This window comes from Odontesthes bonariensis, chromosome 5 (genome assembly GCF_027942865.1).
Source record: "Odontesthes bonariensis isolate fOdoBon6 chromosome 5, fOdoBon6.hap1, whole genome shotgun sequence".
NCBI lineage: Eukaryota > Metazoa > Chordata > Actinopteri > Atheriniformes > Atherinopsidae > Odontesthes > Odontesthes bonariensis.
In genome coordinates, this window is record NC_134510.1 from 22995519 (window position 1) to 23018564 (window position 23046).

At 42.5% G+C, this 23046-nt stretch overlaps 1 protein-coding gene across 1 annotated transcript; it reads right to left on the bottom strand.

Annotated features, from left to right (window-relative positions):
* Window positions 1–1049: 1049 nt before the first annotated feature.
* On the bottom strand, window positions 1050–19486 carry LOC142380761 (C-reactive protein-like). Its single transcript, XM_075466664.1, has 4 exons — window positions 19432–19486; window positions 19042–19144; window positions 18652–18943; window positions 1050–1387 (listed from the first exon to the last, which is right to left on the bottom strand). Exons 1-4 carry the CDS (start codon window positions 19484–19486, stop codon window positions 1169–1171), a joined length of 669 nt encoding a protein of 222 aa, XP_075322779.1. The 3' UTR covers window positions 1050–1168.
* Between the last annotated feature and the right edge of the window lie 3560 nt (window positions 19487–23046).

The window sequence follows — 23046 nt, forward strand, 5'->3', positions numbered from 1 at the left end:
CGTTCACTGCTGGAATTACAAAAAAAGAGGTACTGTATTTGTGGTCAGTAGTGTTGCTTTTCCAGCTGTTATTGTGAAGACTGATGAATTGAGGAAGTCCTTTCAGATTAGGCATTTAGACTGATCCTGGATCATTCAAGTCCAGTATAGGAGTGAGTTGGATTTGTTATCAAAGAATTTTTTCCCTGTTGCCCCTTGAACTTGTTTACTCACAGTACTCTTCCTGCTAAAATGTTGCTGAACATGCAAATCATCATAGTAGTTATTGGTTTAATTCCATTGTCATTTGGAAAAAAAAATAATAATTATAAACGTGTGAATGACAAAATTAGTATATCGTGCAGCGTCTTATCCATCTATCTTTAACAAGAAGATTAAGGAAAGATAAGCATAAAGAAAATGTCTATAACCAGGTTTACAAATCTGTACTTTCTCACATAATGTAGTGTGGAACTAGTGATAAAACTTAGACTGCCGTCATTTATAGTAATATAACTGTAAAAAGTGATGATCACTGAAGCAGTTGAAACCCTTTTGAACTTTTATTTCTACTACCACTAATGATAATTGTTATTGTGATTTACTGAGGAAGTCCTTTCAGATTAGGCATTTAACCGATTTTACTGGCAGCCTCTGTTAGTGATAACTTCCTGGATCACTCAAGTCCAGTATAGGAGTGAGTTGGATTTGTTATCAAAGAATCTCTTCCCTGTTGCCCCTTGAACTTGTTTACTCACAGTACTCTTCCTGCTAAAATGTTGCTGAACATGTAAATCATTATATTACATTACGAGACAGACATTACATGTCTCAAAGTGTAGAGAAGAAAATTCTTTTCTCTTCTCCACACTTTGAGACATGTATTCATGATTCAGCACTTTGCTCTTCAGCTGAGTATCGCTGCTTTATTGTACATAGTTTTGTCCCCAAGTTTAACAGCAGAAATACAGTCATGTTACAAAGTGGAGCTTTTTAATGACATCAACAGGTAAAATATTCAGCACAACCAAAATGACTCTGTCATTGTGGAATTAAGATAGACGAAGAAAATCAACACTCATCCTACCATGAATAATGATTTCACATAAATTGCTGACATTGGACACACTGCAAAACAGAAAATAAGATTTATGACCTCCTCTGGGACTGATGGAAGGGTTTTGAAAGTTTAGTGACATACCATTAATCTATTCTCTAATAACACTCTGCCAAAAATCTCATATTCCAATGCTCTCCAGTTGAGCACATTCCCTGGAGTGAAGTTCAGATCATCCACATAGCTCTGCATCTCACAGGGGGAAAGGATGTAATCCCACATGTGGACGTCACACATCATTCCAACGAAAGACTGCTTAGCATCAAACCCCCCACCGTGGGCATCCTGCTCCTGAAGAAAATCCAAAAGTTTGAGCCAGTAAACAAGAGCTTTATTGTGTAGAATTTACAATAGAATTTATACAAAATCCATTAAAACTTTACCTGTCCTAAGATAATTATAACAGGTCCTATGATGTTTACTCCAGCGGTGGTAAATTTCCTAATCGAAGGTTGGCCATCAAACCACAGCTGCACCAGTCCAGACTCGGAGTCCCATGTGGTGCACACAGAGTGCCACATGTTTGGCTTGTAGTCACGCCCTCCAAATTCGGCCTTCTTATCCCTGACGTGGGCAGGGGCGGCTTTAGGAAATCTGAGGCCCTGGGCAAAGAACCATTTTGAGGCCCCCCTTAACTCAAACACATAGAGCAGGGATGTCCAAAGTCGGTCCTCGAGGGCCGCAGTCCTGCAGGTTTTAGATGTTGCCCTGCTTCAACACACCTGATTCAGATCAAGACATCATTAACAGGCTTGTGTAGAACTCAACAATCTGTTGAAGAGCTCCATTTAATCTGAATCAAGTGTGTTGAAACAGGGCAACATCTAAAACCTGCAGGACAGCGGCCCTCGAGGACTGACTTTGGACATCCCTGACATAGAGTAATGTATTGATGCACATATTTTAATGAACATGTGGAAATCATTGAAAAAATAATATACACTGAGAAACAAATACTGAAATGTATATCCTTGTTAAAAGGCATATAAACACAGCAGGTAAGTATTAACTAATTTACAACCTCTCTTTTACAGGATTTTGAGCCAAAATAGGTGATTCTTTGCTTCCAAGTATACTTTTCTAGGAAATAAATTGGCAGCACAACTGGCTCAATGCTGAAATGAAACAATTGGACCCAATAAAGATCACGGTCGGACTATCTGGATATAAGCTGTGTGTGTGTGTGTGTGTGTGTGTGTGTGTGTGTGTGTGTGTGTGTGAGTGTGAGAGAGTGAGAGAGTGAGTGAGTGAGTCTGCCTGCCTGCCTGCCTGCCTGCCAGTCTCATGGATGGTGGTGGTGGCTAAAGTGGATGAGACCTGCACAAAAAGACAAGGGGAGGAAAAAAAAAACAGGGGGTACATGCTGTATCACAGGAAAGGGAACACAAGGCCTGCCATGAAATGCTCCCCATCTGCACAATTTTATTTCTTTGACCTCAGCATTAGGTACTTTTAACTGCATGAATTTGGTGCCAATATATGTATGAGTTTGATAGGTCTGATAACAGATATGTTAGTGGTGGATGAGGGATTGGTTTATTGTATTTTATCTTATAAAGCAGCAAGAAAAATATTTAATTTCTTAAAAACAAGTGTAGCTATTGAATATGAGAATATGTCCTTTAATGGTGAGAAACACACAGATGCTATGACTTGTCTATCAGGCATAGATCAAATTACATTTTCATATAGTGATATTCAGGATCAGAAGGCTATTGTTTCGACCTACATAGCTGTTGTGTATGCAGTTACACACATTCAACCTTATATGCTCCAATAAGTACAGACAAGAAGTCTCCGTTTTAACGAACCGTGGCTCCTTTACTTTGAACTTGCTCAGAAGAAGACACATACACAGTTGCTCATGCGCTTGTTACCTGTTAAACAAATACTATCAATGCGCCACTAACATAACATAAAATAGGTCCCCATTTCCCATACATAACAATAGCCTACAGGTTAACACAAATAAAAGCACTTACTTTTGAACCTTGCAACAAAAGCTGGAATCATATTCAGTCTTGTGAAACCCCAAGTCAAATATATTCACCTTGTTTTGAAAAAAATCAAGTCCATTCATTTTGTACTTATGGCTGGGGTATATATTTTCACAAAACAGAAAAGTGTTGTTTTGCGTTCGCTATAACGCGGTTTTGTGTTGAGAAGAACATCGGTACACTCTTTAGACTTCCTCTGTACATGGGACGGCTGCTTAACCCACTACGCCACCGACCGCCCCCTCTTTAGACTTTTAAAGACTGAAAGCAACAGATGTTCTTCTCTTCCATCTCCTTCATAAATAATTAAATCGTAGAATAGTATGTTCCCCAGCGTTTGTTTAGGCGAAATGCTTCACTTTCTGAACAAACGAGTGGGGCGCGCTCGCTCCCGCGAGGGGGTGCACATCACCGGGGGCAACACCGGCACAACACCGGGGCTTTCACTTCTGCTCATCATCACATTCGTAAGCTGAAACGGTTTCAGTTTCACTCACCGATTCTGTGGCCGTGTCACTGTCATGATCCGTGTCTTGACTGCTTCTTCTGCCTCATCAAGGTGGTCGTTGGGAGAGGAGTTACACGCGAATCGTGCTTAGCCTACTTATATTGCTTTTATTATTCTCCTAGCAATGTGATGCTCATGTCGACCAGAAATGTGTATATTGACTATTATTGACTAATATTAATAATTTATTTATTTTATTTATTTATTAAAATAATAAATGCAGGGAAACAGGAATACCGTGACGTGACGACGAGGAGGCCCCTGATTGGACGAGGCCCCGGGCAACTGCCCGACCTTGCCCAATGGACTAACCGCCTATGGACGTGGGGCTCCATCTCTTTGTTTGTGTTGTCCCAGAAAACCAGAAAGCCATTGGAATTAGAGGGTGTGGCCAAGGAGAAAAGGATGTGGTCTCTTTTAAGGTCTGTAAAGGATCTGAAAGGATGACACCCTGCATTATATAGTGTATCTAACAAACAGAGATACAGGAGGTTCCTCTATGCAGCTTACACATTCGTAGCTACCTGTGACAGACGGTTACATCCTGGAAGTTCTGTCTCGATGCGTTCAGCCTCACATGAGCTGTGTTTGTTTGCTGTGGGAAGGTGAACATCATCCCAGACAGATCTAAGAAAAAAAATCAAAAGGAAAACTTATTTGTATCAATCATTTTCACAACTGAAGCTGCCCATATCATTAGTATTATCAAACTTTATGACTAACTTGTGGTAACCATGTTAGCGCTTCATAGATTTAGGATAGACCTTTCTTTTGAAGTCATTAGGGTGAACACAGAGAACCATTATGTAAGCTCACCATGTGGCCGCTCTGGCATTCAAGATTGTAAAGAAACCTCAAAGCACAGAGGAATCAAACGCTAGCAAATATGTTAACTGAAATTCTGATACAAATGGAGACATTGTTTATAGTCAGTATAGAAGTCATGTTATTCCTCTATCCACTATTATAGAATCTATTTAGCGAAAGTTAGTAAGGCAGAGAAATTCCTGGTACAAATCAGAAGGAGCACCGGTGTTTTGAGAGGCAAGACAGTGTAAGGGAAAGAATAAGAATCACGTCAAGTTAAAGTGAAATATTAATAAAAAAAAATAAGATGAAATATTAATGAATATGAACTGGCTCTGACATGTACAATTATAAAATACAGAATAGCAGGGTATATGCACGAATCCTGGAGTTGAATTTACTACCTTTTTCACTACCTCCACCATATTTTTTACTACCAACACAACATCGGGCAGCTGCCTTTTTTTTGTGTGTGTGGGGGGGATATTAGGGGGTGGGTGTTAGAGGGTGGGTATCCTACCCATAACCCTCATCTCCACCCTAAGGTCAACTTGACACGTCTTAAACAAATGACACAGGACAACAGTGATTAACATTAATAAACATTTAATAAAATGCGTCATATTACACACACTCTCTCAGCCACAGGCACATTTTCCACCCATCTGTGGCCACAGAAAGATAGGGGGAAAGTTGAAGATCCTGTGATGCTGGTGTAATCCTCTCTACGCGCAGGAACATTGTGTCAGGGTCTGTTTTATCTGTTCATGGTTTATTTTGATTCTTGTCAGTTTCCTGTTTTATTTTTCCCTCACTTCCTGTTGTGCGTTTCTTTAGGTTTCTTGACTCCCGCTGTTTGTGATTGTCCATTGTTTTCACCTGTGTCCTGTGTATTTATACCTGTCCTCCCCAGTGTGTCGTTGTCAGATTGTCAGCGCATTTTTGGTAGCTTTCCGGCGATTTATTCCTTGTGATTGATTACATTCCTGGTTATTTCGACTCCTTGCTTGTTTTCTTGATTACCCTTTCTGCCTAGCGATTTTGTACCTTTGCCTTACTGACTGCCTTCCCGTGTACCGACCTGGAATAAACTCCCTTTACGTCTACCTCGTCTGCCTCTGGTCTGCTCTGTGGGTCCACTGTCTGTCAGAACCATGGACCCCGCAGTACCAGATTCTTTCCGGGAGGCGCTAAAGATCCAAGCCCAGTGGCTCCGCATGCAGGAGGAACAGATGGCCTCCTTAAGGCAGGAGCTAGCTGACTCCAACAAACGCCAAGAGGCGGCGTGTGCCACATTGTCTACCCAATTAAGCGACTTGAGGGTCGGTCAGCAGCAATGGGAACTCACCGTGCCCCTTCAGCCTGAACGCGGTGGCCCGCGCACCTCCCCTGCACCGGCTCACTTGCAGCTATCTAGCCCCGAGAGGTTCTCCGGTGAGTTTGGCGACTGCAGACCATTTCTGATTCAATGTGATCTCCATTTTGAGTTTAATGCAGCAGCATTCACCTCCGATCACAGCAAGATAGCCTACGTGATTTCCTTTTTGTCTGGTCAGGCCAAGAACTGGGCCACGGCTGAGTGGAATCGCCGTTCAGCCATCTGCAACTCTCTGTCACTGTTTGAAAAGACTTTTTCTCAGATCTTTCAGACTGTTATTCCCGGCCGTGAGGCTGCTAAGGCCCTAGTTTCTTTCCGTCAAGGGAGACGCAGTGTTATGGACTTTGCTGTCGAGTTTAGAACACTAGCAGCCGACAGTGGTTGGAATCAGCTCGCTTTGGGGGATGCTTTCTTTAATGGTCTTTCTGACCGCATCAAGGATTTATTAACTCCTTTAGATCTACCCTCTGAGCTAGATGCATTAATTTCCCTGGCTGCTAAAATAGACAAGAGAATGTTGGATCGTGACCGGACCAGGGGTTTCCTCCCGGGCCGGTACCCCGCCGTCCATCCATCCCGGAGCTCTTCACCTCGACATGCTTCTGCTTCCGTTCTCCCACCTACGACCACCACCAGCAGTGACACGTCGGAGCCCATGCAGATTGGACGCACCCGGCTCTCCCCTGAGGAACGTCTTCGCAGACGCAACGAAGGAAGGTGCATCTACTGTGCTCAAATGGGGCATTTCCTGGCTAATTGCCCCATACGGCGCAGAGGGTCGACTCATCAGGCTTCGGTGATGGTATGTAGCTCTTCCAGTAGAGAGAGATCTGTCCGACATTTCTCTCAAGTGACTCTCTCCTCTGATTCCCTAACTATTCCTCAATCTGCTCTCATTGACTCTGGTGCTGATACTAACCTGATGGACATTAATTTAGTCAAAAGACTTAACCTCTCGTTTGTTCCTCTAGACTCTCCCGTGCCTGCCACCGCCTTAGATGGACATGTAATGTACATGGTTACTCATTGCACCTCTCCTGTTACTCTAACCTTTCCCAATTCCCACACAGAACGGATTACTTTTCACGTTTTTGAGGCTCCCCAACACTCGCTTGTCCTAGGATTTCCCTGGTTAACCCTTCACAACCCTCATATTGACTGGTCCTCCGGCACGATTCTGTCATGGGTTAGCAACTGTAATACACAGTGTTTTCCGGGTCCAGCAGAATCCAACTGGAGGGGGGATTCCCCTTTACCTGAGGAGGTCGACGAGGAGTTTCCGGACCTGTCCTCTGTGCCTCCCTGCTACCTGGATCTGAAGCAGGTATTCAATAAGACCAAAGCTACTTCCCTTCCTCCTCACCGTCCATATGACTGTTCCATAGAATTGCTTCCTGGCACCTCACCTCCTCGTGGTCGTCTGTACTCCCTGTCGGGACCTGAACGTCAGACCATGGAGGATTACATCAGTACAGCGCTCAAGTCTGGGATTATCCGGCCGTCGTCTTCACCTGCCGGAGCAGGGTTCTTCTTTGTGGGGAAGAAGGACAAGACTCTGCGGCCCTGCATTGATTACCGTGGCCTCAACGACATCACAGTTAAAAACAGGTACCCTCTTCCTCTCATCACCTCTGGGTTTGAGCTCTTCCAGGGGGCCAAGGTATTTACGAAATTAGACTTACGTAACGCCTACCATCTCGTTCGCATCAAGGAAGGGGATGAGTGGAAGACTGCTTTTAACACTCCCACCGGACATTATGAATATTTAGTCATGCCTTTTGGACTCACTAATGCTCCTGCTGTGTTTCAGTCATTGGTAAATGATGTTCTTCGTGACTACTTGAACAAGTTTGTTTTTGTCTACCTTGATGACATTCTGATTTTTTTCTCCAGATTTAGGGACTCACAAGAAACATGTCAGACAAGTTTTGGAACAGTTATTAAGGTGTCATCTATATGTCAAAGCTGAAAAATGTGAATTTCATGCATCCACTGTGTCATATTTGGGTTTTATTGTTTCTGAGGGGAGGGTTGGCATGGATCCGGAGAAGGTTCGGGCAGTGCAGGAGTGGCCCTCACCCACTTCCAGAAAGGAGGTCCAACGGTTCCTGGGGTTCGCTAACTTTTATAGAAAGTTTATCCGAAATTTCAGCCGCATTGCTTTCCCTCTGCATGCTCTAACCTCTTCCAAGGTGCAATTCCTCTGGTCTCCACAGGCGGAGTCCGCCTTTCTAAAGCTTAAGAGTAGCTTTGTCTCAGCTCCTGTGTTGACTTTACCTGACCCCACGCGGCAGTTCGTCGTGGAAGTCGATGCCTCGGATTTAGGAGCAGGGGCAGTGCTTTCCCAACGTTCGGGGAAGGACGACAAGCTCCACCCATGTGCTTTCCTGTCTCGTCGCTTTTCGTCATCAGAGAGGAACTATGATGTGGGGGACTGAGAACTCCTGGCCGTCAAGCTGGCCTTGGAGGAGTGGAGGCATTGGCTGGCGGGGGCAGAACAACCATTCCTGGTCTGGACCGACCACAAAAACATTGAGTACATCAGGACCGCTAAAAGACTGAACCCTCGACAGGCCAGGTGGGCTCTTTTCTTCTCTCGTTTTAAGTTTACTATATCTTACCGTCCTGGCTCCAAGAACATTAAGCCCGATGCCCTGTCAAGGCTGTTTAAAGGGGAATGCAACATTACTGAGCCTGAGACCATTATCCCCGAGACCTATGTATTGGGTTGTGTTACCTGGGGAATTGAAGAGCGGGTCAAGAGAGCTAATCAGGGAATTCAGCTTCCCCCTAAGGTACCACCCAACAAATTATTCGTCACCCCTGATCTTCGGAGTCCTGTGATTTCCTGGGCTCACTCTTCTCTCATCTCCTGTCATCCTGGTTTCCGCAGAACGCTGTCCCGGGTTCGTGAGAGGTTTTGGTGGCCGTCTATGAGGGATGATGTCTGTGAGTATGTGGCAGCCTGCACAACCTGTGTGCAGAACAAGAGCAAGAGCGTCCCCAGTGCTGGACTGCTTCAGCCCCTGCCTGTGCCACAGCGGCCCTGGTCTGACATTTCTCTCGACTTTGTGACGGGATTACCACCCTCTGAGGGTAATACTGTTGTACTTACAGTAGTAGACCGCTTCTCCAAGATGGTGCGGTTCTAGCCTGGCGACGTCATCCTACGTACTTCCGCCCAAAGATTTTGGCTCCGCACATAGTCTGGCCAAATCCCCCTACCTCGGTTCGCTCAGTGTTTTGCCAATCAGCAAACAGTGGGGAGTGGTGACGCAGAACTCACGCGCGGAGTCCATTGTAGTCCATGTAATTGTAGTTCAACCGCAGCGGAAATAAACATGGCGACGGAAGAAGATACGCTAGAAGCTATCCATGAAGTTGTCTCAACTTTGGAGAGCATTACACAAATAAAACAAGAGCAAGAGGAATGCCTCGTCAACTTTGTTAGTGGCAAGGATGTCGTAGCTCTCCTTCCAACTGGCTTTGGGAAAAGTTTGATAATGAAAGCGGATGTGGGACGCGTGATTCCCGAGCTAGAGCATCGCGAGAGTAAGCATGAACCTCGGCGCATAACCTACGTCCTTTCTAAACATTACTGATTGGTTAAGGGAACTCCAATGAATTTAAGCTGAGTAAGGTCCCACCCTCCATGGAAACGGATTCCTCTTGGGTTTTCCCAGACTGTCTACGGAGTCAACAGTCGGCTTTCGCCCAGGCTAGTGCGGTTCATCCCATTATCACAAATTCCCTCTGCCAAAGAGACGGCAGAGGTGCTCATGTCTCAGGTTTGTCGAGTTTTTGGATTTCCCAGGAATCTCCTGTCTGACCGGGGTCCGCAGTTCGTGGCACAGTTTTGGAGGGCGTTCTGCCATCTCTTGGGTGCCACAGTTAGTCTGACCTCGGGCCACCATCCTCAAACCAATGGGCAGTCGGAGCGGTTAAACCAGGAGTTGGAGAAGGGGCTCCGTTGCCTGGCTTCCCGGAATCCTGCCTCCTGGAGCAAGTACGTCATGTGGGTGGAGTACGCCCACAACACGCTTCCCTGCTCTTCCCTTGGCATGTCCCCATTTCAGTGTGGTTTTGGATACCAGCCGCCTTTGTTTCCTGCACTGGAGAGGGAGGTCAGGGTACCGTCTGCTGTGGCCATGGTCCGTCGTTGCCGGCGCATCTGGGCTCAAGCCCGTCAGAACCTCATCAGGGCTTCCCAGAGCCATAAGAAGTTCGCTGACAGAAGGAGAAGAGCGGCTCCAGCATATCAAGCCGGCCAACGGGTGTGGTTGTCTACCAGGCACTTGCCTCTCAAGGTAGAGTCCCGTAAGTTGGCCCCTCGTTTTGTGGATCCATTCCCCGTGTCCAAAGTTATTAACCCTGTGTGTGTGAGACTCAACCTCCCCAGGTCCCTTCGCGTAAACCCCTCCTTCCATGTCAGTGAGGTTCTCCCTGTCAGGACCAGCCCGTTGGTCCCTCCTACCAGACCCCCTCCTCCCGCCCGAATCATTGGTGGGGGCCCGGTCTACACTGTTCGCAAACTGCTGGCGGTTCGCCCCAGTGGGAAAGGGTTTCAGTATCTTGTGGACTGGGAGGGTTACGGCCCAGAAGAGAGGTCTTGGGTCCCCTCTCGGAACATCATGGACCCTGACCTCATACGGGACTTCCATCGTGACCACCCCGAGGGTCCTGGGCCTTCAGGGGCCGGCCGTTGAGGGGGGGGTACTGTCAGGGTCTGTTTTATCTGTTCATGGTTTATTTTGATTCTTGTCAGTTTCCTGTTTTATTTTTCCCTCACTTCCTGTTGTGCGTTTCTTTAGGTTTCTTGACTCCCGCTGTGTGTGATTGTCCATTGTTTTCACCTGTGTCCTGTATTTATACCTGTCCTCCCCAGTGTGTCGTTGTCAGATTGTCTGCGCATTTTTGGTAGCTTTCCGGCGATTTATTCCTTGTGATTGATTACATTCCTGGTTATTTCGACTCTTTGCTTGTTTTCTGGATTACCCTTTCTGCCTAGCGATTTTGTACCTTTGCCTTACTGACTGCCTTCCCGTGTACCGACCTGGAATAAACTCCCTTTACGTCTACCTTGTCTGCCTCTGGTCTGCTCTGTGGGTCCACTGTCTGTCTGATCACGACACATTGTGGAAAATGTAGTGCATGGCTCGCAAAAGCTTGTCTACCTGCCACGTTGTGAATCCTGCCTTCATGGCATTGTGTAGGGTGTGCAAGCCACAACTGCCAACACTGACGAGCTGTGCATCCCCATGAAGCTCTGATTGTTCATTCTGTAGGAGCCCCAACATTTTCATATTGACATTTGGGCCATCCATACTGACAGATAGCAGGTGTCTTGGGTTGAGTTGTGCAACTCATTCCTGTGAATTGTAATTGAAAAAAAAGTTGATTAAAAAACATTTTGTACTGGATGTTTGTTGATATTACTCCGCCACCGCTAAGAAAATAGTGCGAGCATGAACGAGCTGCCAAATAAAACACGACAGAAGCAACTTTTCGCCACGAAATTTGATATGGATTACCAGTGCACACCAGTAACCACTCCGGTAAGTTGATTATTTTGAAAACGGACGTTTATTGTGCTTTTACGGACCTTTGTAGACATGCGCATGACTTGCCGTTCTGAAGCAGGTTGAGAAGAATCAAAATTAGGCAAATACCGGAGACAGCAGTAAACATCAAAAAAGCGGTGAGGGGGGTTCTAAAACATTGCAGGCGACTCAGAACAGAGGCTTAATGTTGAAAATACCGGAGTTCTCCTTTAAGCAACTACATGTGTTAGTACAGTGAATTCCCATGTCTCTGTCATGTTTTGTGTTTCTGTCTCAGCTTCAGTTCTGTCCTCACCTTCATCAGTTCCACTCCCTCCACTTATGTTCATTGTCTTCAGCTGCACTCACTCACCAATCACCCTCCATAGTATTTAGTCTCTCGGTTGACGTTCACTCATTGTCAGAATCTTATGGAGTTAAATTTGTCTCAATAATATTTGTATATACGCAGAAGGGGATCCACAAATATGTCTTGATTTGCATGTGTGTTTTGATATCTACAAATAAAAAAATCATATTTGTAACTCGTATATTGATTTTTACAAATATAGATGTGCATTTGTAAATAAAGTGCCATTTGTAAAACCAAAAAAATCATTTGTGAAATGTGATTCTGCATTTGTGAATCACCAGCACACACATTTTTCGCTTTCCACAGTTACCTGTTTTTGAGACGTTCTTCGCATGAAAGTTGCACAAATCCACACGTAAATATTTCTTGACTTGCATTCGTGTTTTGATATCCACAAATAAAAAAAAACATATTTGTAACTTGTAAATTGGTTTTCACAATTGTAGATGTGTATTTGTAAATGAGATGGCATTTGTAAAACTGAAAATTGCCTTTGTGATATCTAATTTTGCATTTGTGCATTAACAGCACACGTAGGTTTCGTTTTCGCATTTGTGAATCAGCACAATCAGCGCACGTATTTTTGAGACAATCTTTGCGGCAGAGGGAGCCACCCAGATTCACAAATAGCCTACCTCTACTTCCTAATCCAGTAGGTGTTGTTCTATAAAGCTCATAACGGCTATGCTTCACTTGACTTTCATCGAATTTTTCAATTCATTCAAATTCAACCATGGCCGAACAACGTGGGCATGATGAGCAGCTACCGCCAACTTCAGTAGGCCCTAAGTACAATTCCCTCGCCCCAAATTATGATAGTAAAATGTAAATGTAAATTTAAATAGTTCAGAGACTCTCTATTTTTCTTATGTTTTATTTTTTCTGACAGTATTCAGAGTGAGAGCAATATGGTAACACGCAATAGATTAAGTATTGAGAATGAGGAGTCACGTGACTCCGGTCGGCTGGTCGGCCATGTTGGCAGAAGAATCTATTGGTTGCCAGGGGCAACGCCATTAACTTAACGGATATCCTCCCGCATTTGTCATTTCGGCAGGGCAGAGACGAATACAAAAGAAAGAAAGAAAGCAAAGCAATGGAGAGAGATAAGGCGAAAGAAAAGGGACCTTGCAGGGACAAGCTTATTACAAGCGCAAAGCAGCGGTATTTGGAGAAACTGTCCAGCATCCAAAATATTGATCCTTACGAGCTCCCTGCAGCAGAATGGCACAGAGACCTGGACCAGTTACCTCCGTGCACATATATGGACATAGTCAATTATCTTGTCTTTGGTGTAAGTTACTACACTATGCAGGAGTTTAAAAGTCACAAATCTTTGGAATCGTACGAGACTTTCTGCTGTGGCTGGGTGCAGGACTTAGCCATCTACAAGCCTCCAGGTGGCTCTGGTGATGATAACAGCGTTGTACTGGCAAAGGTAAGGTTCTTGTCATGCATTTTAGTGTGTTGTAATTACATTGCATTTAGACACTTCTTGACCAAAATGACAACGTAATTAACTGCGACTTGTTTTGTAAACACTAGATTAACGAGATGTTCAATGTACACAAACGTTTCCAATGTTTTGATGTATGCTAAAGCTTATGTTTAGGTATTTAGTTGTCATTTGATTTTAGCCCAACGACACATACTGTAGCAGGTTATTGTGTTGGGGGCTGCAAAGTGAACAAACCAGTTCTGGGTTGGCTAGGGTACTTATGTGTGATTGCAAGGCGTACATTCCTGGTTAGATTTAAGCCATTAACATTTTGAATGCAAGGTGTACATGTCCTGGTTAGATTACAGCCATTATCAATGTGTCTAAAGTGTAGACTGTAACTTGAAATAAATGCTTTTTACTGTTTAGTTTATTTCACTTTATTTATTTTACAGGTCCTGCATTCACGGAGACTCTGAGCCTCCACTTACCAGTCCAGTGGTATCACTTCAGTTGTGTGGGGCTTGTGGACAGACCCTCCGCTGACACGCCATGGTTTTGCTCTTCTTGTGCTGAATAGTGTTTCTTTGTTCTTTTGCACTAGTAACAGTATTATTTTATTATTGCTTGTTGTCAATGTTTACATGCTGGAAATTTGTATACTTTTTATACTGAATGCACACATGTTCTTTTGCACTGTTAACTTTTCCTAGAGGTATATTGCATTCTGCACCTTGCGCCCTTATTCTTTTTTCCTGTTCTGTTAAAGGGGATAGAGAATCAAAATCGTCTTTTTCCCGTTTTTGGTGTTAGTTCTGAGTCTCCCCGCTGTGGGGAGTACACACGAAGTGCCAGCAAGTGTCAGAACCTCTGTTTCAAGTACTCCCCTTTTTAATATATATCCCCCTATCCGTTTTTGTGAAAAAGTGACGTCACTTTTTCAGAAATCCCCCCCCCCCGCACCCAAGTCCACAGCCACTCCGTTTCAGACACGCCCCTTCGGCGGGAAACAGGAACTGGTGTGCCTTCCGAGGCTGTGAAAGCGGACTACGATCGTTACATATTCTTCCCCCGGAAAGTAATGTTCGCGATCAATGGCTTTTATTTATTTTTAACAGCATCCCCACAACCGCCGACTTTTCCTTTGCGCTGCGCATTTCACGGACTACAGTTTCACAAAGCTCCGTTCCGAGCAGCTCAAGGTCAGTTCCGACAGGGACAGACAGACTGCAGCGAGCTGTGCGCTCCGCTGAGAAGGTGCTCGGCTGCACGTCTCCCATCTATCCATGACCTGCACGTCTCCAGGACTATGGGGCGAGCAGGTCAGATCACAGCTGACCCTTCTCTATTTGCACCACTCCCCTCTGGCAGGAGGCTTCGGTCCATTCGGACCAGAACCTCCCGTCACAAAAACAGTTTTTCCCCCTTGCAGTCGGACTTATGAACACTTCATAATCACCTCATAACCTACCCCAGTCACTTTACCATCATTAAAATTGCACTAATGAAGCTGCACTGTTGTTGCTCTGTATATTGGATACTGTGTATTGTTGTACACACCTTGTACATTTTATATTCATACATTTTTATTCTTTATTTTTTATCCTATGTTACATGTTTGCGCCTTATGCCGCAGCAAATTCCTAGTTAGTGAACACTGTTCACTAACAATGGCAATAAAACGAATTCTGATTCTTATGAACTTTCTTTTCAGTCGGTGTATTACTCTATAGCTCTGTTTTCAGTGAGAGCAAGGGCAGCCAATCAAGCAACGGCAACCTGCATTTCATAATGAGGTTGCCAGATAAGCTCTGAAACGACGGAAAAAGACGCATTCTAAACCCAGCATAGTAACAGCTGTTTCAGAGAGCCTTTTAGGGAGATTCTGAGCCATTACAGACCCAACCAATTTTTTTTGGGCTACATATCACATCACAGAACAAGGATTAATGCCCCATTCAACCATTCTCTATCACCTTTAATAAACATTGTTAAGCCATATCAAGTTGTTTCAAGCATGTATTTCAAACAAATTAAAAGGTAATGAACAAGGCACTCAAACATTTATTTCAAACAAATTAAAAAGTAATGAGCAATGAAGAATGAACTCAAACAACACTTTTGCACATGTTCGTTAAGGCACAGCAAACAGTGACAATCTTATCTAAAGGCATTAGGTTTTCACCCTCACATTTGAGCAGCATGTGCACAGGTACAGTTGAATGTAAAAAGCTGAATTTGTCCAGTCAGCGTGGTTCTCCAACATCTCATATGATGGCTTACCTACAACAGAATAAATAGTTTATGAAAAAAACCTATGCAATCAATGGCAAACCCATCACAGAACACATGCAAAATAAAGATACAGACTGAGAGGGTAACGCTGCTCATGGTATGACAAAAGGGCTGAAGGGGTACACATTAACACATTAGCCACATTAGGGGGTAGTTAACATTAATTTTCGAAGAGGCAACAGTTAGCAAATTGAGCATTTTCGAAGAGGCAACAGTTCGCTAGTTAGCTAGCTAGGCAGCAACGTCAGGTGCACTTCAGGGTTTGCAACAACATAAAGTAACTTCGTAGCTTTAAGAGACAACAACATAAAGAGATTTTTAGATAACGTACCCGAGTGAAAATGTAGAGAACACACTCTCATCGACGGAGGGGTGCAATCGAAAGTAAGGTCCAGCCAGCCAGGCAACCCGGCGTCTCCTCGTCAGGTCAGACGCCTGCTCTCCCTGATGCTGCATTCATTTAGGAAACCAAAAAAAAATGTATTTCGTTGTTCCTATGTTTCCCAAACGTATTATGTGAGGTACTGGAACAGTTCTTCACACAGCAGTGATTTCCAGGCATGTTCTTGCAATCCCGCACTGTTTAAACTTACTGATTTAAAAACACTCGCGTACAATGTAAAGGAACGGAGAGAATGGCGTATTCTCGCTAGCATTCTGCCAACATGGCGGATAGGGGCGGGGCTCAGTACTATGACGACAACTCCTCATTCTCAATAGAACAACACTGCCATCTACTGGATTAGGAAGTAGAGGTAGGCTATTTGTGAATCTGGGTGGCTCCCTCTGCCGCAAAGATTGTCTCAAAAATACGTGTGCTGATCGTGCTGATTCACAAATGCGAAAACGAAACCTACGTGTGCTGTTAATGCACAAATGCAAAATTAGATATCACAAAGGCAATTTTCAGTTTTACAAATGCCATTTCATTTACAAATACACATCTACAATTGTGAAAACCAATTTACAAGTTACAAATATGTTTTTTTTTATTTGTGGATATCAAAACACGAATGCAAGTCAAGAAATATTTACGTGTGGATTTGTGCGACTTTCATGCGAAGAACGTCTCAAAAACAGGTAACTGTGGAAAGCGAAAAATGTGTGTGCTGGTGATTCACAAATGCAGAATCACATTTCACAAATGATTTTTTTTGGTTTTACAAATGGCATTTTATTTACAAATGCACATCTATATTTGTAAAAATCCATATACGAGTTACAAATATGATTTTTTTATTTGTAGATATCAAAACACACATGCAAATCAAGACATTGTGGATCCCCTTCTGCGTATATACAAATATTATTGAGACAAATTTAACTCCATAGAATCTCACCGTCACTGATGTTGTTTCATGTCAAGTTATGTTTCATAGGCATACTTAGTTTTTTTGTCTGTTCTTAAGGTTTTTTAATTCCGGCTTTGCCGCGCTTTTGGTTATAGTTTCTTTAAATAAACCCCTTTTTTTTTCATTCATTATCTGCATTCGGGTCCTCTCTCCTCAGGTCTACACCACACTTCGTGACATAAATTGTATATCTTATTTATTATTTAAAAACATCTTAACATCTTGTTACTATCAATCTATTCCCCTTTCATTCTCAGAGATGGCACGCAGAAATGCTTCTCCTTTTTGCATATTATGCATACGTATTTCTAATATCTTAGTTATTCTTTACATTTGTTGTTGTACTACAGGAGTTATTTATTTAACATGTTGTGACTTTAATGATCATGCCTTACATACATAAGCAGACAGATATGATACCACTGGGAGGGTGAGGGAAATAAGTACAACAATATTTACACATCAAAAAACAAATCAACAACAAATCTAAGCCAGAGTTTATTTAGGATGTCAGCAATATCTGTAGAATTACACAGCATCCACATTCTACATTTCATTCATCTGTAGGTGGATGACTTGTACATTGTTAATGATGACAACACATGGTCATAAGATTTACAAGGTAGTAACAATCAAGTGAGAAGAAAAACATTTTGATTTTACAAACAGTAAAAAATCATAATGTGAAAAAATTTGCTCAATGAATATGATTTTCAGAACTTCTTATTATAGCCAGTCTTGTTTGAGTTTAACAAAACTTTTGAAATTTACATACTTACTTACATTTTCCTGTAATATCCCAGAAAAAATATATTTTCACTTTGCATCAATTGGAAACTCAACGAGTCATCCAGAGCCAGCGATTCAGCGGTCAGACGGGCAAGTAGCGAATCCATGCCAACTCGGAGCTTTTTAAGTTTCGATTCTGTCTCGTGACTTGACGAGCGAGCGCCCAGTCGGCAGCAAGGATTGTCGTCAACCCATCTGACTGCTGAAGCCTCTGTAGCTCGCTACAGGCTCGGTTAGCGTGGCTTCATGCATCTTGTACAGTCGTTGAAAAATAATCATTTAGTGATATAGGGAGGGCAAGATCATTCCATGTTGTTTACTTGTAGGTCTAAACTCAGCATTGCCTCACCTAATGCTACCACATTTGTCGCTGTGTAAATGCACACACTAGTTGTTGTGTCTGGCTTTCAGATAAAATGGCATTGAATTATTACTTGACAAAAATAAATGAATGAACTAGTAGCCGTAGGCTGCTCTTTGATTCATCAAAATGAATTGATAAATGGGACAAAAAAAAAAGGCGAGGCGCATAGCCACTAAACGGCAGAAAGGTTTTTTTTTTTTTTTTTTTTTTTTTAATGAGTGACTTAAGTGATTCAAGTGATCCGTATAACTCGAATCCCCTCCTCGAAATGATCCAATCAGCCCGGATTGCCCAAAAGATTCGAGTTAAGCATCTCTAGTATTATTTTGGACGTGGAGTATATACTATCCTCGTGCACGTGGACTTAAATACAGGTGGCATTCATCATTTACGCAGGTCGAATACACACTTTTTCCAAAGTTAAGAGCGTTTGTTGAATCTGACGTGACGTGTTCGTACGAGACCTTCGGACGAAAAAGGTAAGAGAAATTTAGAATAAAAATACAAAATGTTCTTGCAAGAGGCCCATTGTTTTTACACTTGGGGTTTTTTTTAGATTAAAGAAAAACACTAAATGTGAATCATGGATGTACTGACAGGCTCTGTTTTAGTCAGATATTGTTAATATTGATCATATCTTGCTCTCAGAGAGACAATTAAAATATTTCACATTATGATAAGCAATATTACTAATTGTGCTGCTTAAAAACTTACCTGTCCTAAAACAATTACGATTGTTCCATTTATTGATCCAGTGCTGGTGAATTTCCTGCTCGAAGGCTTTCCATCCACCCACAGTTGTGCCAGTCCAGATGTCGCATCCCAAGTGGCACAAATAGAGTGCCACGTGTTCTGCTTCAACTCGAGCTCATTGATGCTTGCAGAAACATCTCTGGCATACATCTGAAACGTATCATCACTCGATTTGTATATCAGGAAGTCATTAATCTTAGAGGGTGTGGCCAAAGAGAATAATGAGTGTTCTCTTTTGAGGTCAGTAAAGGACCTTTAGGAAGGAAAAAAAGAAGTATGTGACCGAATATGATTATTTGTATTGTCAGAGACGAGTACATCTTTAAACTCATTTTGCAAATACAGCATTACCTGAGACAGACGGTCACAGCCTTTAGATTTTGTCTTGATGTGGTGAGCCTCACTTGAGCTGTGTTGGTTTGTTGTGGGAATGTGAAGATTTTGCCCAAAAGATCTTTAAAAAAAAAAAAACACATACATTTGAATAGTTCATCTTTAAAAGGGATATCCAGAAAACATACTGCAAGATACCTATCCAATCCACCACAGATTGGGCCATCAAGGAGCAACGAGCAATTATTACAGAAATATGACTATAAGACTTCAATTCATAATGTCAGATTTCACTTGTTACCACATCAGCATTTTCCACAACTCCAGCTCCATCTGAGCTTTTTACTTTATACTATCTGACCATACATGTTTCATGTTTAATATAAGAAATTCATTGTTTTTATTTACTTTGAGGAAGGGCAGCACATGATGTCAGCATCACCAGTAGAATCAACAGCTTCATCTGATATAGAGACAAAAATACACATCATACATGTAGAATACATTATTTTTACATTTTCACTGTTAGACTACATAGAGTTCACTGTTGTGCTGTGTGTACACCAAGAGCGACCTACGCTACCTGAGCGCCGGAAATCATTATTTCTCTATGGAGGGTGAGCTACCTGGGCTACCAGAGAGGATTCTCCAGTGCCAAAGAGAACTGCGCTACCAGAGCGGATTCAAGCGATTAAACTCAAGCGAACATTATGGTAATGAGCTATGACACGTTTCGGCGAAAACCAATGACAATCCACAGATTGTAGGGGTCCGACAATCCGCGGGGTTCGCGGAAACAGACGTGTAAACTTTAGTTCCTATCCAAACAATAGTCGTTTAATCCTGAGACTGTTGCAATTGCCGTGTCGAGTGCTTCAATACAATAGTGTAGTAACCCCACGCATACCTTTATCACTGCAATTAAGTTTTATTTCGGATTTATTTCGGATTTTATTTCGAATTTAGTTTCTTTTTCACAGCTGCCTCTGCTATTCCTGCTCTTCTCAGGTGTACCTAATGTAGTTTTACATAATTTGTAACGTGATGTATATCTTGTATAACAAATTGTAAATAACAACACGTTTATTCGTGTCCCTGCCCTCTCTTTCCTCATGTTTTTTTTCGCGGGGGTGCTGCACAGCCGCGGGGCCTTTAAGAATTGAACATTCTAAATGTGACGTCACGAGCTACCAAAGCTACCAAAGCAAATTATCAAGCGAAGCTTCTCCAGCTACCTCCGCTACCAGGTAGCGGAGGTCGCTCTTGGTGTACACGCAGCATTAGACTACAAAGTAGCTTGCTAAAATAAACTCTACAGATAAAAAAAGATTCCCTCCTTGTGCCTAATTCTTAGAAGATTAGAGTCCTAATTTCCTCCACTTTCCAATCAATCATTCGCGTCATCTCTTACCTTGAAAGTTTTGTTCTGATACTGCCTACGACAGTGTTGGATAGGACGTTTTATAACCTGGCTGTTGGGGGAATTGGCCGTACTTCATTGGCTCTCAGTGTCTGGCCTTCCTGTCTACGTATGTTTATAAAGTACAACATAGGGATTTAGGTTACACCATATGTAAATAGACCAAAAGTAATGTCAACAACACAGTTACATCTGATAACAGAGTTAACTTATCATAAAGGTGAGAAAGGAGAAATTTTGTTTATTTTAACCTGGACAATAGATTCTCTTGTTTGGTCATCACTGAAATATCGAGATTAACACTTTGCAATAATAGTAGCATTCTGTGTAGACAATCTAGCTCGCTAGCTCGATGGTAGAGAGATAGAGTTTAAGGTTTGAAAATATGTAATTTTAAATGATAATGCCAGAATCGTTTGAAAAAAAAGAAACACATTAACTGTAAATTGATCATACCCTAATATCTGCCAGTTCGTTCACTGCTGGAATAACAAAACAGAGGAGCTGTATTTATGATCAGTAGTGTTGCTTTTCCAGCTGTTACTGTGAAGACTGATGAATGGAGGAAGTCCTTTCAGATTCGCCATTTAACTGATTTTACCGGTGTCCTCTGTTAATTTTGAAAAAAAAGTGTGTGGATTTCATATTTAGCACAGATGTAAAATATGAATAATTGACTGTGCCAGATCTAAACCACATGTTGACAAATAGTTTGGATCTGTTCCAGATCCGGGATATGATCATGTGCCAGATCCGTTATATGATCATGTGCCTGATCCGGGATATGATCATGTGCCTGATCCGATATATGATCATGTGCCTGATCCGGGATATGATCATGTGCCTGATCCGATATATGATCATGTGCCTGATCCGGGATATGATCATGTGCCTGATCCGGGATATGATCATGTGCCTGATCCGGGATATGATCATGTGCCTGATCCGTTATATGATCATGTGCCTGATCCGGGATATGATCATGTGCTAGATCCGTTATATGATCATGTGCCGGATCCGGGATATGATCATGTGCCTGATCCGTTATATGATCATGTGCTAGATCCGTTATATGATCATGTGCCTGATCCGGGATATGATCATGTGCCTGATCCGTTATATGATCATGTGCCGGATCCGGGATATGATCATGTGCCGGAACCGTTCTATGATCATGTGCCGGATCCGGGATATGATCATGTGCCAGATCCGGGATATGATCATGTGCCTAATCCGTTATATGATCATGTGCCGGATCCGGGATATGATCATGTGCTAGTGTAACCCATAGTTACTAATCTGTCACGTTTTATTGTGGCGGGTCGGACTGAGGGTGCGCGCCTTTAAATGCCGGGTCGGAGGTGAGCTGATTGCTTGTTCCACAGCTGTTGCTGTCACTGCTGTCTCTGTGACAAGTGTTGTCGTTTCCTTACATTCCTTAAATCACCGCTATTCATGGATCTGCTGAAAACAACTCAGCCGACAGTGTTTTCTTTTCTTTTTTTCCGATAACCACTTGACGGTGAGTCATCTGTTACATTTGTTTGTTTTAAGAAGTAATCATATTGAACGCCCATGCAACATTTTGGTGATTGGATGCTAATTAGCATTGCTAGCGTGATGTTATGTTTGTGGGAACTTGTTTGAAATTCATTTGATGTTTTATCATAAGGAAATGAAATTGATTGTTTATGGAATATTTTGTTGATATGCATTTACTGACCGTAGTCATTAAATGTATATCATAAAGACTTGGAAGTGCACTTAACTGGATTAATTTTACTAATTTTGATAGCCTTATTGAAATAAAATGAAACGATTATCATGGTGATAAGCTTTTTTGTTGATTAACCATGATTACTTAATTTATGATTTATTGTTTGAGCAGTCAAACTATTTAATGCTAATTGTCCTTTTGTTTTGACCTGGTTTAGGTCAGGTTTTTGTATATGTATGTCGAGTTCCGACCCACCCAGGATGGCGAGCTACTGGATCACCGCAACAGTGTGGTAGGAAGTATCAGACACAAAGTTCCTATGGACCTGTTGCCTTTGAACTATCGGATTTATTGCCTTGGATTATTATTGATGAACTATTAATTCATTTCGTCTACAATTGGACCAAGAAAAAGTGAAACTCTTGGGTGTCGTCGGAGGTTTTTTCTGTTGTAATTATTTATTTTTCATATGTTTATCCAACTGTTATTATTGCATATCTTTCTAGAAAATATACAAATGATATTTGGATCCTGATTATTTTAATACAAGTACTAAAAGGTATTTTCAGTCTCAGAGTGATTTATTGACACACACTGGCTCCGTAGTCAAACCTATCTCTGATTGCTTTATTTTAGCATTTACTGCAGTACCGTGCCTAGCCGACTTAGCGTTACAATTGGCGAGCTAGCCAGGAGTTGAACCTAGAATCTTCTGATTGCTTTATTTTAGCATTTACCGCAGTACCGTGCCTAGCCGACTTAGCGTTACAATTGCCCCTGTAATGTGCCTGTTGTTGTACGGAATGAGTCTAATCATGAGATTTGTATTCCAGCAAGAGCAGTTATTGCAGAAATCAGCACCTTCCAAACAGTAATTTTAAAGGAG

What these genes read in the sequence shown, in the direction of transcription:
- LOC142380761 (XM_075466664.1), bottom strand. Translation starts at nt 19,486, where the DNA reads ATGAAGCTGTTGATTCTACTGGTGATGCTGACATCATGTGCTGCCCTT. An exon ending in ATGTGCTGCCCTTCCTCAAA is followed by an intron (nt 19,145 to 19,431) that starts GTAAATAAAAAC and finishes TTTTTTTTAAAG; the next exon opens with ATCTTTTGGGCAAAATCTTC. An exon ending in GCTGTGACCGTCTGTCTCAG is followed by an intron (nt 18,944 to 19,041) that starts GTAATGCTGTAT and finishes TCCTTCCTAAAG; the next exon opens with GTCCTTTACTGACCTCAAAA.